Raw genomic sequence first — 18,569 nt, forward strand, 5'->3', positions numbered from 1 at the left:
CGTGGCGACTATCGCGAGACTAAGACAACGCCGGTGGGATGCTTTTTGGCTTTCAAATGTGCTGTGTATGTATTTTATATTTAAATTTCAAGTTTTATATTGAAAATCAGGTGTAAACGTCCATACATATAACAGCAAGAGTTTTATTTCAATTAGTTCAATTTAAAAAAAATTTTTAGAGCTCTTTATTGAACGTTAGATATAAACAATCCTATAACACCAAGTGGAAGTTTGAGGAGGAAAAAGCCAGAATGCTGACAAGGTGCCAAAATGATATTAAACAAAATTATTCAATTTAAAATGAATCAAATAAATGTGAACAAATATTGAAATAAATTCATTAAAATCAGATTTTTTATTTCAAAATGTATCTACAATTTGAAGTCTGAATTAAATATAAACAATATAGCAACAGTACTAGTTTGTACAATAATATTTGCATATTTTTAGCTTTTATGTGTAAAAATAAATATAAAAATCACATATTTTAAAAAATATACAATTAAAATCTTAAGAAATTCAGGCATTGATGCGTGCGTTTAAGTTTGTGTATTTCATATATGTAACATTTAAAATCAATCTGAAGGTATCCAATGTCAACAATATAGCATGAATACTAGTTTATAATAATAAAAGTTCATTTTCACTGGATATTTTAAACATTTCCAAGTTTGTGGAAACAGTTTGGAGATGGCCCCTTACCGTTCCAAAATTCACGTCTGAGTCAAGGCAAGTGAGCAAATACTTATCGTATTTATCTTATTTCTGAAACGCTCCAATATAGTGTTGTTTTATAATGGCAATAAATATCTGCCAGTCTAATAAGGGAGGATCACACCTTCCAATGTAAAAAAAAATCCAAACAAACAACCTTTATTTACAATCCATTTAAACCATTTAAAAAGTTTAAAAAGCCAATTTCAATGACATTGCATAAATATGTATTCATTGTAGCAGGTGAACTTTTCAGCTTTGCTATTTGTGCCATGCTTTTGTAATGCATACAGAACCCAAACATGGACACACACAACATTGTCGCGCGACCACATGTCGGAGTCTACTGGAACGCTAATCGTGGTTGCATATCCACTTAACGCATGTCCGTCTTTAACCGACCACGCTGCTTGCGGTAGGTGCTGCTGTTTTGGTTAGCCATGGAGTTCAAATGTGTTCGGCGGTTAACTCTTTAGCATGAGGGGAATTGTTGCCCGGCTCGCAGAGGTGCTCGGCGGGTTTGAGGACGTCGGCGGCCTCCCGGGGGCTCGCCGCCGCCGCCATCATCATCATCTCCTCGCTGTTGCAGTTCACCGGGGAGCCCATCTCTGACGAACGGTCACCCGGCTTGTCGGGGGCAGCTTGCAGGGTGCTGGCGGGGAGCGGGAGGTTCATCATGTATAACATGTTGCTCATGCGCCTTGACACCTATTGGGGTGACAGTGTTAGTACACAAGATTGCGTGATTCATTGTTTGTATTTGTAGTAAAAATTGTGTTGACGTAAAGCACATGTGTCAAACTCAAGGCCCGAGGGCCACATCTGGCCCGCCACACCATTTTATGTGGCCCGCGAAACCAAATTATTTGAATCAACTTGTATGATTCTTGCTGAAATCTGTACCAACATTTCAAATTGTTGGATTTAATAACAACGTTGAGATATTACAGGTATAATCGAATGTTGTTTTACAGTAACTTGATCAGTAGTTGAACAAACAATTATTCCTGACTTCTGTTTTCAAATAGAGTTATCCATCAATTTGTTGTGTGGACCGGGCCAGACCATGACTAGCAAAACTTCACGGATAACTGATGTCCAGTTTTGGGAAAAAAAAAAAAAAAAAAAAGAAAAAAGCAAGATAGCAAAGAAAGTTCATAAAAATGTTATCCAACTATGTATAGTATTACATTTATACAGCTTCATGTTGTGGTCGCTGAGTTTATATTTAACATTTTGTTTAATTTAAGGAATTGTATTTTAAATTAAGAGAATTTTTGTTGATTTTAGTTATTGCTTATTTTATAATATTGCAAAATATTTATTGAGTGTAGTTTGTGCTTCATGTATTTTTAGTTAGTGTAATTTAATTTCTATGTTATGAATTATGTTTAATTGATTTCTGTTTACTTTTATCATCATTTATTTAATGCTATTGATTTGATTCGATGTAATTGTTATTTTATTGATTATATTATATTTTTATCTTAATTATTTATATTTATTATTATTGAGTTTATTTCATGTAATTTTTATTTTAATAGTTTTTTTTATTCATTCATTTTATATTTTATTTAATTTGTATCGTATGAAGTTTTGATAGATTTTTAAAAAATTCTATTTCATTATGGTACAATCTTTATATTTTTTATTTGATGTAAATATTTTAAGAGTAATTTTGATGTATTTTATTTGATCTTAATATAATTTTTGTCAATTTAATTGATTTTTGTGGAATTATTTTATGTTTATTTAAATTTTATTCAATTCAATCTGTATTATTATTTAGTTTGATCTTATTTTAATAAAATTTTGCTGTATTCCATTTATTTTTTGGAATTTGCATTCGGATTATTCTCGAGTTTATTTATTTCAATTCATTTAGTTTGTATTTGATCAGTTTTCTTTCATTTCATTTTGTTCCGTTTTCTTACTCTGGGTAATGTTTTATTAAATGTGTATTTTCAAAATGGTCTTTAGTTTAATTTTACTGTGCTAAATTTTAATTTTTAATTTTTTTATTTTACATTATAATTTTATTTTTTAAATTTCATTTTGTAACATAATTTACATAGCATTACATTACATTACCTGTGAGCGGATCTTCAGAGCAGGCCCCAGCTTTAGGCCCAGTGTGTCCAGCAAATGTTCCTCTGAGAGGAGCGGCAGCGTCTCGCCATCAATCATGTGGTCTTTAAACGTCTGCGCCGTCAGATGGTTTCTCACGTAAGCTTGACAACATTGACGCGATGACGACAATGCAAAGTGCAACACCCACCTGAGCGTACTCCGAACACGTGGGGATGTTGTTGATAAAGTTGTAAACGTCGTTGATGCTCCACTTTCTGATGTCCTCAGACACCTCATCACCATTTAGGAAGAGATTGGGCGGACCTGAGGAACGAATATTTTTAATTCCAAGAAACACAAAACTACAGAGCCCCAGACATGACATGGGTGCAAAAATATATACAATTTGTGGCCACAATACAGGTATAAAGTGCACACAAAATGTTAATTTGTGGCCACGAATTAGATATGATATGCGCACGAAACACTAATTTGTAGCTAGGAAATGGGTATAATGGTTGCACAAAGTAAAAATACTCAAAGGAGGTATAATTTGTGCAAAATTAGCATTTTGTGTGCATGTTATGCAGTATCTAAATTGTGGATACTGATTGAAATGTTCCCTCTCATGTCATGTGTGGCGCCCCATACAGAACAGAGCAAGGTTTGTTTTCCAAACGCACCAGGCGGAAGGAAGCCATTCCCGGCCACAGGGAACATGTAAGGCATGCCTCCCGAGGGGTACATGAACTTCTCCTGGAAGGCGGCACACTGGTTGGGAACGTCTTTGTCGTTGGCTACGCTGTTGCTGGCGTCCGCGCATTGGTCTGGAGCGCCGCCCTTCCGCAGGCCCGCCTCGCCCTCTTTGTAGCTCTTCCTTCCTCCCGCGGCCGCTTCAGTATCCGCTTTGGCCTGGTGGTGCGTCTTGCTGGCGGAGCACTCCTCCCCCACGTCCCCCTTCACTTCCAGCTCCTTCTCCTCCCCGCCGGACACGCACCCCGGACTCCGCTCCACGCTCTTGTCCTCAGCCGGGCCCTTTACGTGACCGACGGGGTGGTCGGCGCTCTTGTGGACCGCGGGCCGCCTGCCCACCCGCCGGCCCCGTTCTCTGTGCAGGGTGCCGATAGGGGGATAAGGGCTGGTCGACATGAGGATGCTGTTGGAGTGAAGGTCGTCCAGGGTGGGCCGGTGGACAAAGACGTCGTGGGCCTCGGGCATGCGCTGGCGACTTCTGAAGGCTATGGGGTTGGAAGGGTAGGACATGGGGTTCTCCATGCCCATCATGCCCTTTTGGTGGGCGTTCTCCAGCTCTTTCTGATGCAGAATGGCGTTCATCTCTATTCTGAACACAAGAAGAAGATAGAAGGTACTTTTTGGTCAGGTCTTTACTCCCACATTCCAAAACCTTGCATGTTATGTCAATTGAAGACTACAGTGTCCACAGGTGTGTGTGCGTGTGAGTGTGAGTGAACCGCTGCCCTGCAATTTTTTACAGATTTGTGGTGCTGGGTTTGCTGGGATTCAACACAATTCCATCCATCCATTTTCTACCGTCTGGATTGGGAGTCATCTCCTTTCTATGGTGAGGGGTTTAAGTATCTCGGGGTAGCATTCGCTTCACCGTACTCTCGTAATGAAGAGATTTACCGGTCGATCGACGCTCCCACCCTCACGTGTAGTCACGATCTTTGGGTTAGTGACCGAAACGTCAAGACTGTGGATACAAGTGACGGAAATGAGTCTGTCTACCTTGCTGGGTGTTTGATCTCCGCCATCCAACTGGGACTCTGATTACCGCCCCTAAATCTCCTCGTTGAGAGGAGCTACAACAGGTTTACACAGACTGGCGAGGTGGGTAGACCCAGATCGCGAGTCACTTCCCTTCGGAATCAGCTGCCCCCTTTTCAGGAGACACCACCGACCCAACAGGCTCATCTGACTTTTATTGTACTAGTTAGAATCTCAGGTCAGATGCTGACATAACACTCACCTGGCCATGTTTTGCTTGTGAATGAGCTCCTGTCGCCGGGCAACCGTTTCCATGGGCTCGGAGGGTAGGAAGCCATAGCCAGCTGAGGAAAGGAGAAACATCAATCTGTTGACCTTAAAAATTTCACACAAAGTGACTGCAAACTTTATGCATTATTTTACCTGCGCCTGGAAAGTTTCTCCCCGGTAGGACACCAGCATGTGGCGCCAGAGGGGGGCCCAGGTGAGGTCCCAAGTGCATCTGCCTGCCGTCGGGTGTCACCATCTCAGCCGGAGGGACCAACTCCCTGAGAGAGCCAGCAAGTTCATTTGTGACAAATGTACTTAGAAAAGGTAACCAAAATATTAGGGACAGATTTCCGAACCTTTCCATGAACCGGGGTTCAAACGGCGTCGGCACCCCCTGTAACCTTTGCTGGCCCTGGGCGAGGATCTGTGGCGCCATGGCCATCTGGTTCCTCATGATCATCTCCTGTCTCTGCCTCAGCTCTGCCACACACACACACACGCACAAGACATACACTAGGTCACCCAGTTGCCATTAAAACAAACAACACACACTCCCTTCCTTCCTTTCTTACCGTTTGCCGACATGCCGTTGACCAGGCGGTACCAGTGTTTCTCGTCCAAAGCTCCCTGCTCTCCGAGTGCCGTCATCTTCCTCAGTTGCTCGCGTGGGGTCATCGTACTCTCCTCCGGCCGCCACGGGGATGCTGGAGAAAAGCAAGAAATAAAAATAAATACATAAAATCAAATGTTTGAAATCCGGAGTCTGGAAAATGCGGCTCAAAGCGTACCAATGAGTACAATGTACTTATTGATGAAAAGAAAAATCCTTTTTTTCATACGTATAAATGTAAACATTGCAGTTCTCCACATGCACCACCAAGAGGCAGCAGTTAGACATAAAAAAACAAACAAAACCCGACTGAATGGATGAACAAGAGCAAAATAATAGTATGAAAAAAAACCTAATAAATATTATAATATACATACATATAATAATATTCAGGGTAAAACAGTTGCATGGCAAAAATATTGGTCAAATTTGTATTAGTTGTGTAATAGTAAGAGAATGCAATCGTTAATTAAACATTTATTCCTATTAAGATAAACGAAAGAAAATTTGAAATGAAAAAATGATGAATATAAAATAAATAGAAATATAAACAAAATGTTGCATTCAAAATACAACAATTTAAAAATAAAATACAAATTTAACCCAGGTTATTGTGACACCCTCTTGGATTTAAAATAACAGGCAATAAGGGGAGTGAATTATAATTATCCCCATCCCGGTTCCAAAATATTTTTTTAATATTTTAATACTGGCTCAGCAGAGAGCACCGTTTTCCTCCCCCCATTCAAAGCATGCAGCAACATCTCCGACCTCTTTACTGTTTAATTTAAGGGTGCCTTTACTACTGAACTAATAAATGTGAGTCTTTCATGTCAAGTCTACACCCTTTCTTTTAAAACCTTAAATTTAATAAACATAGGGTTAAAATCCCCATAACATTAAATATTTCATACATATATTACAGGTTGAAGTTGTTTTAAAAGACCAATTTATTTAAAGTAGATTCTACAATGCATATTACAGAAGATTTAGGATTATTATTATTTTATTTCTTTTCTGAAGTCTTTGCAGGATCCTCTTGAGCGAAATGAGCCACACTGCCCATTAGCGCTGGAATCCCATTTCCCAAAAATGACAGAGCCGTAATCCAATAATCCAACAAAAATGTGAATAACAGTCCACACTTGACTTTCTACTACGTTTACCTTTCCACACTGACATGATGTATATGTCAAATGCAGTAACCCTGCACCTAACCTTTTATTATGACAGCCTCTCAAATTCCCTCTGAAAGCATCTTATCTGAGGCTCGTAATCCACCACGGTAGTCTGCAACAGTCTGCCAGCTACATCTGCTGACCCCCTCTCATCCCATCCCTACCTTCCCCATGACACCCCCCCCCCCCCCCCCCCCCCCCACAGGATCTTATTAGCTAAGTCGTGGCTATACAGCACTTTAACGGGATGTGTCGGAGGTAATCCACACGTTTAGAGTTTTACCCCCAGCAAACCTTGCCTGTAAGCATCCTGGACAATACACCCTGAGTGCTAAGCCTATTAGCCCCCATTAGCACCCAGGATGTCCTAAAAACACCTCAGGGATAAATATGGGGGGACGCAATCGGTTTATGTGGTGCTATGTGGGCACCACAGCACACCTGTGCCCCCCCCCCCCTCCATCATTGCCGAAGACAAACGTCACATCACCACTAATGTACTTTTATGTACACTCCTTTCCTGTGAGGAAAGGCACCTCGCTTGTTTAAGGTTTAGCATCTTATCTCAACTGTTAAACATTCAAGTGGTGTTAATCCTGCCACATTAGTGTCAATAACAATTTGAAAAAAAAAAAAAAAAATCAGTATGAATACAAAGTAAATATTTCATGAACTCACAGGCAGCAAGCTTAAATGAGAAGCGCTTTTAATTCGGTTACAGGTGGAGTTCAGAATATTCAGAGGGATATGTTTGGTGTTGTTTAACTAGCAATGTTGTTCAAATAGTCATGATGGCAATTTTCACAAATAAAGTAAAAAATATGAATACAAATAATAATCCAATTATTTAAATGATTTCAAGTGTACACCTATTTTGTGTCTTTTGGTTACTATTTTACTCGCTTCACAAATTGAAAGAATTTTCATGAACAAATATTTACAAAATAAAATAAAAATTGCAACAAAAAAAAATCTACATTCAGAATTATTCTTTTAAGAATTTAAAAAAATATAAACATGAAGTACTGTGTATGCCCATTTTTTCATTTCTCTTTGCTTTATTTGCTTATTTTAAATTTTCTGGTAAATTTCAGAATATCGTAGCAAATTTAGATAATCTGCCTCAAAAAGAAGTTCAGAACAATAAGAGAGATTATTTAGAATTGTTTTTATTCAAATAAAATTGTTTGAATGGTGACAGATGGCAATAATTTCCGCTAAATGTTTATTTGAAAACAAAAACAAATCCTTTTCAGGGTCACGAAATACAAATAATCTAAAACCATTTAATATTACTTTTCTAATTATTATTTAAATGATTGAAAACAGGCCAATCTTTTTTTCCACTTGAATATTTTTTTATTCTTCTTTGTGCAAAATGAAGCTGTCACAGCGAGTTTTTATAAGTGGCACTGTTCAAAAACCTTCAGAGAATATTTATATTTTATTCAAATATTAGTGTTGAATATTGTTTAAATAGCCATAAATGACAAGACTTGTCAACAATTACAGTTCTTAAAACCCCCAATAAAAATACAAATACATGAAAAAATAAGATTGCTATGATAATTAAAAAAAACCTAATATAATTATTAGTAAAACGATTAAAGTATGCATCGATTTTTCTTGCTGTTGCTTATTCATATATTTTTGGGGCAAAAACACTGCCAGGCCAGAAACAGGAGTTCAGAACATTCAGAGCGCGATTCTCCCATTCCATAAGTAATATTATTAATTTAAAAAGAGAACATCGTAATGAAAGGTGAGCGAGCGCTCAACGTATTTGCGCGACAGGCTGCTGCCTAATGCGCAGGGGATTGGACTCCTTGGGACTTACTGTTGCCCGTGTAATCCCATTACAAGAATGAATTAAAGGGAAAAATTGCTGACGACTTAGCTGAAGCCTGAAGGAGGTCATATCAGACATTGTCTCGCCCCTTCTTAACCGCCCGCACCCCCAGACACACAAACACACACACACACACACACACACACACACACACATACACGCGCGTGCACACAAACTAAAGCCTCACATATTCTCAGTTACACATGGACAATTCCATTATACACAGCTTGTCAGTGGTAAGCACTGATTGAACAATTAAAGCAGGGTCAAGGCCTGGAATGGGTCGCAGGGTAAACCCTATTGCAAAACTCAGCAACATACTCTAATCTTCCATAGGGCATTCAATGAAATATAATTAAAGAAAAACACCCCTTTAACAATTTTCTTTTTTTTTTTTTTTTTTTTAAATCAAAATTGGCATGACTCAAATTTAAGTTATAAAAATAATCTTTCCATACAAAACGCTACCAAATAAAATTTTTAAATAAATAAAAAATACATGACACAAAGAACAATTTTAATACATTTGTGACTTTATCAATGTTTAGTATTTTTTAAATTTTATTTGCTGGGAGTAGTCACATGGTTCTCCTGCCTTATATTGAGGCGCGTGGCGTCTATTCTGACTCAAGTTACCAAATATGGTTTCTTGTCATAGAAAATTCAACACATTAAAAAAAAAAATATTTTAAGTGATCTGCAACTTTATAAATCTGTTTGTTTTGTGAACTTGCTGATTGGCTGTCACATGGTTGTGCTGCCATATATTGAGGGGTGTGGCATCCAGTATGACTTGAGTAAGCTTAGGTTACCAATATGGTTCCTTGTCATTCAAAATTATACAAAAATATTTTTAAAAAGACAATTATATAGTTTAAGTTGTGATTTTAAAATGTGTTCCAATTTCTCTTTTACCTTTGCTTATTGGCCAGTAGTAATCAAATGAGTGAAGTTGCCAAGTATGGTTCCTTTCCCTCTGAATTTATTCAAAAATAGTTTTTTGTTTTTTTATAATATAATTTTAAGTCTAGTTGAAGTTATTTGTGACTGCATAACGGTTTGTTTTTTCATCTGCTGATTGGCTGGAAGTAGTCACATGGTGCTACTGCCTTAGCATTCAGGCATGTGATGTCCATTATGGCTGCAGTCTCAGTTACCAAACGTGCTTCCTGGCCCTAGAAAATTATACATCAATATTTTTTTAATGATTAAATTCATTGCAAGTCATTTGTGACTAAATAATTTTTTTTTCATTTGCTGATTGACTGGGACTAGTCACATTGTTCAACTGAGTACAAATAAAACCCAGCCAATAATATTTTTCCTTTTCCTTTTTCCTTCATTTTCTTGCTCATTCTTTTTTCCTTCATATTTGTATTTATTGATTGGGGCAAATTCATTCAGAGGCCAAGCTTAAATGAATCTAATGATTTTAAGTTCACTTTACGGATCAATATGAAGTCAATTCCATAGATTTTAAGGTTGCTTGTCAAATTCCCTTGGCCTTTAGATCAATTAAAAGCAATTTTATCATCTACATTTATTCACGTTTGACAAAACATACCATCGGTGCATTATTAAAACAAAATAACAGATAAAAATGAGCAAAATTGAGTTTTTCGGTGAACAGGGATGAGTTGTAAGAGTTCGGAAGGCCTCACCTTGAAAATCCAGTGAGTAGATATTTTTTTTCAATTCAGTACGACCAGAAAACGATCAAAAATGTCAAATGAAAAAAAAAAAAAGCCTTGAACATCCCACAGGAAGCGTCCCGTCCCTTGCGTCAACTCTCCCAGCTTCCCGCCACATTAGCAAAGTGCCTGCCAGCCTAACTGCCTTAACTAAAAAAGACCTTTTAAATACCGATTGGTTTCATCTCCATTAGCGGGCCTTATCCGAGGCGGTAAGCCCTCCCTCCTCCTGACATCACCGTGATCTCCTCCGTCCAACTGCTCGGGCGCACCTTGCAGAAAAACTCATGTGTAATTACTGAAGCAGCACTGCTCTTTAAGCGCTAAACCTCTTTGTACGTTTACCTCACTAATCCCTTGTTAGCACTTTAGGCCATAGTTAAGACACCTAAATGCTTAGCTCCCTTTTTGCACCGGAAAAATAGGCAAAGACCTCCTGCTCGGAGGCCTGATGCCGCGACGCTTAGAAAATCCTTTGATAAGTTTTGTTTGTGTGTGTTTTTTTTTTTTTTTTTTTTTTTTTTGGAGTGTTGACCCAAACATGCTTGGTGGTCATTTATTAGAAATCCGTCTAAATTGGCAGGATCATGTACTCAGACCGCCTAAGCTGACAGTTTGTGCTCACCAGCCACTTACTGCCAGGGGTCTGTACTTTGAGGCACGTCTACATGGAACCGCTGTTGACGGTCTAGTTGGCCGCAGTTTCAGCAAAATGAATGCGTAATGGTGGAGTCCACATTTATTCACCCATGCCTTTCACACAGAACCCAGCGAAGCGGGACAAATGACGGTGGGCGGATAGCCATGATGGCCTTATACTGTATGCCTTATATGGCGGGCTGCAGTGGATAGATGAAGTCATTACACCTCCTTGATGCCAAGGTTACACAAAAATGGGTCTAACAGCAGAGTCTGCATTTATTTACATGTGCCTTGCACACATAACCCAGTGAGGCAGGATAAATAACGGCGGGCAGCCAGCCTCGATAGTCTTCAATAATAGATTGGGCTTCAATGGACAGATAGACATAATTCTTTCATGCCAAGTTTCAACAAACTGTGTAACAGCAGAGTCAGCATTTATTTGACTGTGCCGTTCACACAGAACCCAGCGAAGAGGGACAAATTCAGTAGCACTGAATAATAGGTAGGGCTCCAGTGGATGGTCATTTTGACTCTTACATGTCGAGTTTCCGCAAAAACCCCAAACAGGCGAATCTGCATTTATTTAGCCTCACTATCCTTTAATAATCAATTCTAGAGTTTCCACAAAATTAGCATCACAGCAGTGCCCGGAAAAAAAACATTAATGCACGCTAAAAGCCTCAATAATTTGTCGGGCTACATAGGATATGAAGATGGATAACTTTTCCGCAGTTTTGTCAAAACAGTAGCGTCCGTATTTAGTCGTGTCTCCTTTCATACATCAGCATGACTAATTACGGCATGCTAATGCCCTTCAATATTGGATCATTCTGCATTACATAAAAAACAAATGACTCTTTCATAGAAATTTCACTGAATCGGCGCATCAGAGGCGTAACAGTAGCATTTTTCTTTCACACAGAACCCAGCATAGCCCCCTTCATACAGAGAAATTGGACATAGGCTCTAAATCGGAATTGGTCACGAAATGGACTACTAGCATCGTTTTGCGCTCTGAATGGCCTAATAAAGGACTTTGGAACTAAGCATTAGGACTTAAAAACATCTAAACCAGTCATTTAGGAACCTTTGGGCTGCGTAAGCTTTTTATGAGGGATTTCTGTCCATCTTGTTTGCAGGCAGCATTATAGAGTCACAGCGAGGCAAAGGGATCACAGCGGGTTTAACCTCCATGGCTACAAATTGACAAACAAGACACTCTTTCTGCTTGGCCCTCTTCTAATTACAGCTACAATCTGCCGTCCGGACGTTTCACGCCAGGTCCTAATCCCGCTAAAGTGGAAGCCTTACGTCTTGATCAAATCTTGTTTAGGTCTTGTTGTCCATGAGCTGATTGTTTAGGTTGAATAATCCCAAAAATAAGCCTTCAATCTGAGAGGTGGCAAATTCAGGAACATGCTGTTGTCAACAGAATACAGCAGGAAATGGTAACAAAGGTTGAGGACTATTAGCTTCTCTGTGCTTGATGAGCTAGCACAGTGATAAGCTCCAAAATGGCGGACAAGTCAAATGCTCCATTTTGTTTCAGAAACACTATTTGACTACAAAAACAAAATACTTTGCCTTAATTTGAAAGGGGCTCATGTCTTAAGTAGGCTTTCTTCAGCTATGTTGAGCTCAACGTAAGCATCAGCTTACATTTTTTTGTTGTTGTGTTAGCAGGTTAGCATTTGCGAGCCAACACAAATTTGAGAAGATCAAGCAGCTAAGAGCTTAGCCATATTTTAGGACTAAAAAGATGTATTTACCTTAGCAAAACGTTTTCATTCACTGGTAGCTAGTATGTTATTAGTGTATTTTTTATTAGTTTAACAAGCTACTCAAACTAATAAACAGTAATCACAAGTAAGTTGTGGACAAGCTTGATTCATTTAGGCGACATTTCGGCACAAAAAGGCTATATTTCACCACCATTTTACCTTAATTTGAAGGGTGCTGCTGTCTTAAGTTATAGGCTATGTTGAGGCTAAACGTAAGCGTCAACATACATTCAGCACCATTTTGTGTGTTATCAGGTTAGCATTTCCATGCTAATGCAACAAATATGACCAGATTAAGTTAATGTAGGTGTAAGAGTTTAGCCATAAATTAGTCGGGATATTTACTAATTACTAATGTCACTAAGGTAAAGTAACCACATATGCTGATGATTTTTTTCTGCAAATGAAACCAATCATGGACTGGTGGGGGGAGCGTAATCAGATTTTTCCACCATTAAATACACTACCACGCATAACTGACGCTTGGATATATGTGACTGACTGGCCAGTGGGGTGGCCAACAAATGTATAGAGGGGACCGTGGCCACCCCTGGCCACCCCCTCATGGCACCCCTGAAAAGGGGCTCTCGGCAAAGGGCACTTTTCTCATCCAAAGCAAAAAGGGAGATCAGTCACATGAGCTGTGCCATTAATGGAATGAACGCTACCATTGGCACTATGGTGCGGGGGACGGGAGCAGGTGGTAAACGCACTTTTTATGAATGCATTTTGTTTACACAATAGCCGTTTTACAGCACTGAAAACATGAAATAGTCAAAGCTGCATTCACTGCAGCTGGAACAGAAATATTCCACTTGGAATTTCAGAGGTGGGCACTCAAACTGTAACAGTTGGGGGGGGGGCTGAAAATAATATACAAACTTTTTGCTTGCCCTGTTAGCTTTTGTAGCCAAAATAAAAATAATAATATCGATATTCAATTATATAGTGCAACAGGTTTATCTTGTATAAAGAGTTGATAGAATCTTTTAATTGACATTTAAATTGAAAATGGGCACCGCCACAAATTCAGGTTACACCAATTTGCCAGTTTTCATTTTGACCTGTCACGCTGCGTTTTTGGAAAAATGGAAAGTTGGAAAATTCAGAGTCCGAATTTAAAGTAGGACGTCGCATGCTAAAAAAAAGGTAGTCAGCAATTTTTGTTCCCTTTAAGACCCTGTAAATTGATTTCTGTTATTTGTTTCTAAATACTGTACTAATTTCCTAGCTGTCCTGAATGGAGCATAACATCAACGTACTGTCTCTAATGTTAACACGCTTGGAAGTTCACGAGAACAGCAAGTTCTTCAATTTCCCATTAGTCTTGAAGTAGTCCTAAACAGCCAGATCTTCAAATGTTTTTCTATCTTCACTTTCCACATAGTGCTTTAGTTTCCTAGTCTCCACCTGCCGTGAACACAGAATAGTCCAGCATCGTCTCTGCACAAGCACGCTTTAAAAATGCTGTGTAAACATACTCTAAAAATGCTGATTTTAGAAATGATCGTGTAAGTTATTGATCCATTTAAAAAGGGTACTCACAGTAGTTCAGTGTTGAAGACGCTCATGACTCCCGGGCTCATCAGAATCAGAATCAGAATCAGAATCCTCTTTATTGCCAAGTATGTCGTAAACACACAAGGAATTTGTCTCCGGTAGTTAGAGTCGCTTTAGTATGACAAAAGACAAGCATTTCGACAGTAAATACTTTTGAGATATAAAAACATAAAAAAACACTACAGAGAGTCACTTAGCTTCCAGTTGTGATTTTAATGTTAGCTCATAATCAAATACTCAAGTGAGCGCCCCCCCCAGAAAATGAAAAATTCAGCCCTGGAATCCAGTTTCACTCAGCAACATGAAATTCAGTCAGCACATCTTTCATAATGAGACCCACCAAAAAGTCTCAAGAACCAAAGATGTACTCTGATTGCTTTGTACTCAACTCAAATTTGAGTTGAGTTCAAAGTTTGAGCTAAAAGTATCTTCGGAATTTAAACAAATGTCTGTATTGGCACAGCAGAGGCCCAATCAAGATTGTTTCATAACACGTCGTGCTGTGTCCCCCATGACTCCAATTTGCTAATCGTTGCCTACAAGTCTGAAATAAAGTGGAGTCTGCAGCACAAAAGACACCATTGATGACGCAGACGCGCACTGTGGACCAAACCTCACTCGCTGCAACACTTCTGTCTGACCACCTCCGAGGTAAGCACTCACTCTTTATCTGTTTATCATCTTGAATTACACACAAACTGGCATACACTTATTTTTTTAATGATTGTTTACAACTGTGGCTTTTTTGTGAATTGTGTCTTATCACCAACGTCTCTCACAGAATGACACAAAAAGTGCACTGATGAATAAAAAGAATAAAAGGAGAAAAGCCACAGTTGTAAACAATCCCAGCGTATCCTTGCGAAGCATTCTCCACTTGTTTTTGATACTTCATAGTGTGTGTAAGGTGAGGTCCGTTCTACATAGGAAAATCTTTCATTAATTGAAACAAAATATAAGTTAAATAGTTTTTTTTCAACTCTATTAATTTATGATCTCTGTTAATGAAAATTTGAAAACAAAACGATTAATAAGATGAAAAGTATAAAGGCAAGGCTATTGATGAGCACAACATTTCCTACCGGATGTCTTCCAATTGTTAAGTATAGCATAAAAGTCGAGCAATTAAACTGTGAATGTTCCACGAAGAATCCAATGAAAAAGGGGGGAAAAAATGTTCTTGTTTTAACAAAGATTAAGCGACATTTACTGGATGTTTCCTATTATATGCTAATTGGCTTATTTCTGGTTTAGTCACGTTGATTCCTGTAAATTACGTGGGGGTTTGGGGCGTATTTGTGTTTGGCGACATGTCGACTGCATGCGTCACATGCAAGGATCTGCACACAAATTGACATGTATAAATTGGCTGCTTGGTGATGAAGTGCTGCTTCCACGAATGAAAATATATATATTTTTTGGAAGTCAAGGCTCAACAAGTAGCCCTGTCTTACCCGCCCCCATGGTAACTAAAATGGGAACGGTGAGCAGTGGCATATTTGCATGAGAAAATAGTCTACAAAAAATGAGGGGAAACTGCTGTTATTCTTTATCCTTCGGGTGTTTTGTCAAAAATGTGTCACAAATGTGTTTTTAAGAGACATGGGAACTGTTTTAAATTGTGAAATAAAGCACAATATGTTTTCTTTAATGCTTACATTCTTCATTTTTTGTCAGGCAAAGCTCACCATGAAGCTATTTTTGGCACTGGCGGCTTTCATTGTGCCACTTGTCAGAGCTCAGGTGCCTCATTGGGGTCCGTGTCCAGAACCGGATGTTCAACCCGCTTTCAACCTCAAACAGGTAATCTCTCCTTGTTTACGTAACTTTGTGTCGCCAATGGTAAAAGTGTTGTTCTGGAAGCTTTATTTCTACGTGAGTCTGCAGTCACATTGTTCTGCGTAGAAAAATGATCACCGCAAAGGTTCGAGGTAGAGATTTTGTTTTGACTTTTGTTTGGAATTGAATTATTCTACTTAGTATTTGAATAATCGACGTCAATGAGAGAGTGCCGCCCATATCGCCCATATCAGAAAACGCCCCTTCGTGGAGTTGACACAAGCAAAAAAAAAATACAAATAAATAAGAAAATGTGTTATGGCTGTTACAGTTCATGGGGAGGTGGTTCGAAATCGCCAGACTGCCGACGCAGTTCGAAAGGGGCCGCTGCATCGAGACCAACTTCACTTTCAAGGTGGACAAATCCATCCGAGTGGTCAGCTCGGAAATACTGTGAGTGGGGGGGAAAAAAAAGATGATTATGATAACATTTCCTGAAATTGAACAATAATTGTGTTAATGGACAGGAAAGGAGAGCTAAGGAAAATTGAAGGAACAGGTGTCATCGAGGATCAGAAGAATCCAGCCAAGCTGGGAATAAGCTACTCCTATGGTGAGATTTCGGAAATCATGTAAAACACTTTATTAACGCAACAGGTTTTAACAAACATTTTAACATCCAGTGGTTCCTTGAGATATGAGTTGAATTTGTTCGGTGACCACGCTCATTACTCGTATCGCGAGTCATCTTTCTCCGTTGAAATGAACGGAAATGCCATTAATCTGATCCAAGCTCCTTAAAAAGCCAAACCCAAATTTTGTAATGTGATTGAAACTAGCACTTTATAAAATTGTACATACAAAATACAGTACCGATAGAATTAAAATAATTGAATCCCCACCCCCCAAATTTCTTGCTGCAATTTAGTGGACATTGTAGTGCTCCTTCTGGTGTGTGTGCCTTGGTCACATGGGGGCAAAGAATATATGAACATTATCATATCGTATTATATCATACAGTATCTCAAGGCACAACAATCCATTTTTATTTTTTTTCCCGTAGCTTTTATAACTTAAAGGGCATTTTTCGCATTAAAAAAATATTATTATAATTTTTTTTGCCAAGGTTAATGGTAGGGAAAAAACAGTTTCAAAGATTATTTGGCATTAGGGGAAATAACAAAAAAAGCAAAACTTTTTGCTTTTTTTGTTATTTTTGCAAAATCCATCCTTGTATACTGTATGTATCTTTGTCCACCAGTGCTGCCATTTTCCCCCTACTGGATTCTGTCCACCGACTACGTGAACACAGCCCTGGTGTACTCCTGCACGGACGTCCTGCGTCTCTTCCATCTGGACTTCGCCTGGATCTTCAGCCGCACGCGCACCCTGCCGCAGTCGACCATTGACAGCGCCAAGGAGACCTTCGCCAACAACAACATCGACGTGACGCGCATGATCGACACCAAGCAGCAGGCCTGCGACAAAGAAGCGCCGTGGAGTGACGATCAGCTATTATAATACATTTTGTTTGAACTGCACTTTAAGTTAACAGTTAAAATTGTCTAAAAATATATATAGTACAGTACAAGTATACTACTGTATGACAGAATATAGCCACATGCTTCTACTGAATCACTGCTTCTACACAAACAATAATTATAAAAAAAAAACCTACACCATCAAATTATGCTAGAAATAAAAATAAAGTGATAGTTTTAGAAGGTTGCTGCGATACAATACACTGTATAAGTTATTTTGTTATCTGTCACATGCCTAGAGCCTAAACTGGAGACACAAAGCTGGCAATTAGAATGAATAAACCTTTTAAATGCAATTCATGTGAGAGCTCTTGTTAGTTTTCACTATGCATCATTGTGAAGCTTTGGCTAGTCACAGAATAATAACATCGAAATAAAATACACGAATAAAAGAAGAGAAAAATTGAAATTGTTAAAAAATGCATCATAGTTTATTATTTTAAAGGAGACATGTATGCATTTTTTAGAATTTAAAACAGCTCCCAGGTGTGTTGACAACATGTCTGCGTCATGTCAGAACATCTACTTCTGGTTTGGATGTCTCCTGCAGCCCATCAAGGCAATAAACATTTGCTTCTTCTTTGGATATCTTCTGCAGCCCATCAAGGCAATACACACAGAATTACACGTTGCTGGTTTCTGTTTCCTCACAACATAATCTGATTGCTTGACACCATTCGTAGTGATGTCTTCATCATGCCTATCACTGTTATGTTGTGACACATGTTTTGATCAGTCTGGCTCCATTCAGTGCTCACCACGCAATCCTTTGAGATGATTTCAAAAAGGTGCCTGAGCATGAGAATCTTTGAAAAAGATGTTTGGAGCCCAAATGGAAGCTTCTCGCGTGTTTGTGGTGACGCAGTGTCTGGTGTTTCGTCATAACTGCTGGGTTAGTCGGAAACGTTAAAAGCCAGAAAACATGTCAGTCTGACAAGCAAAATCAGTAAGATGCTTAAAACATCTGCTGCTCTAACGAAAGGCATCACATCAGTAGTTCCCGCTAATTGTGCCGCAGAGTGTGTGGTCTAACGCACGCTGGCATCGTGAAAATGCTTAACACAAACATGAAAGTCTCCAACAGCCTTACAGTAATCTTCACATTTGGTGCGCTTATATCAGAGTTTGAGATCTCAACATGGGCCAAAAATAA

At 38.9% G+C, this 18,569-nt stretch overlaps 2 protein-coding genes across 3 annotated transcripts; one reads left to right on the forward strand and one right to left on the reverse strand.

Moving 5' to 3' along the window:
• Positions 1 to 1,079: 1,079 nt before the first annotated feature.
• Positions 1,080 to 10,334, reverse strand: samd7 (sterile alpha motif domain containing 7). 2 transcript variants are annotated; one of them, XM_061694555.1, is made up of 9 exons: positions 10,081 to 10,334; positions 5,355 to 5,486; positions 5,139 to 5,262; positions 4,936 to 5,060; positions 4,775 to 4,856; positions 3,468 to 4,126; positions 2,993 to 3,108; positions 2,806 to 2,916; positions 1,080 to 1,422 (listed from the first exon to the last, which is right to left on the reverse strand). In XM_061694555.1, exons 2-9 carry the CDS (start codon positions 5,455 to 5,457, stop codon positions 1,162 to 1,164), a joined length of 1,581 nt encoding a protein of 526 aa, XP_061550539.1. In that variant the 5' UTR covers positions 5,458 to 5,486; positions 10,081 to 10,334; the 3' UTR covers positions 1,080 to 1,161. The 2 variants fall into 2 exon arrangements, with proteins under 2 accessions (XP_061550539.1, XP_061550540.1); XM_061694556.1 differs by lacking the exon at positions 10,081 to 10,334 and adding an exon at positions 6,611 to 6,696.
• A 4,341-nt stretch (positions 10,335 to 14,675) lies between these two features.
• LOC133411818 (apolipoprotein D-like) lies at positions 14,676 to 17,804 on the forward strand. The gene is made up of 5 exons (XM_061694523.1): positions 14,676 to 14,747; positions 15,774 to 15,899; positions 16,207 to 16,328; positions 16,403 to 16,488; positions 17,137 to 17,804. The coding sequence occupies exons 2-5, from the start codon at positions 15,786 to 15,788 to the stop codon at positions 17,394 to 17,396; spliced, it is 582 nt and encodes a 193-aa protein (XP_061550507.1). The 5' UTR covers positions 14,676 to 14,747; positions 15,774 to 15,785; the 3' UTR covers positions 17,397 to 17,804.
• Positions 17,805 to 18,569: the final 765 nt, after the last annotated feature.

The sequence above is a fragment of the Phycodurus eques genome, chromosome 13 (assembly GCF_024500275.1).
Source record: "Phycodurus eques isolate BA_2022a chromosome 13, UOR_Pequ_1.1, whole genome shotgun sequence".
Lineage (NCBI taxonomy): Eukaryota > Metazoa > Chordata > Actinopteri > Syngnathiformes > Syngnathidae > Phycodurus > Phycodurus eques.

Coding starts and splice junctions, on each gene's coding strand:
- samd7 (XM_061694555.1), bottom strand. CDS start 5,457: ATGACCCCACGCGAGCAACTGAGGAAGATGACGGCACTCGGAGAGCAG. Junction 5,263..5,354: donor CAACGGCATGTCGGCAAACG/GTAAGAAAGGAA, acceptor TGTGTGTGGCAG/AGCTGAGGCAGAGACAGGAG. Junction 2,917..2,992: donor CGTGTTCGGAGTACGCTCAG/GTGGGTGTTGCA, acceptor CTGACGGCGCAG/ACGTTTAAAGACCACATGAT.
- LOC133411818 (XM_061694523.1), top strand. CDS start 15,786: ATGAAGCTATTTTTGGCACTGGCGGCTTTCATTGTGCCACTTGTCAGA. Junction 15,900..16,206: donor CCGCTTTCAACCTCAAACAG/GTAATCTCTCCT, acceptor TGGCTGTTACAG/TTCATGGGGAGGTGGTTCGA. Junction 16,489..17,136: donor GGGAATAAGCTACTCCTATG/GTGAGATTTCGG, acceptor TTTGTCCACCAG/TGCTGCCATTTTCCCCCTAC.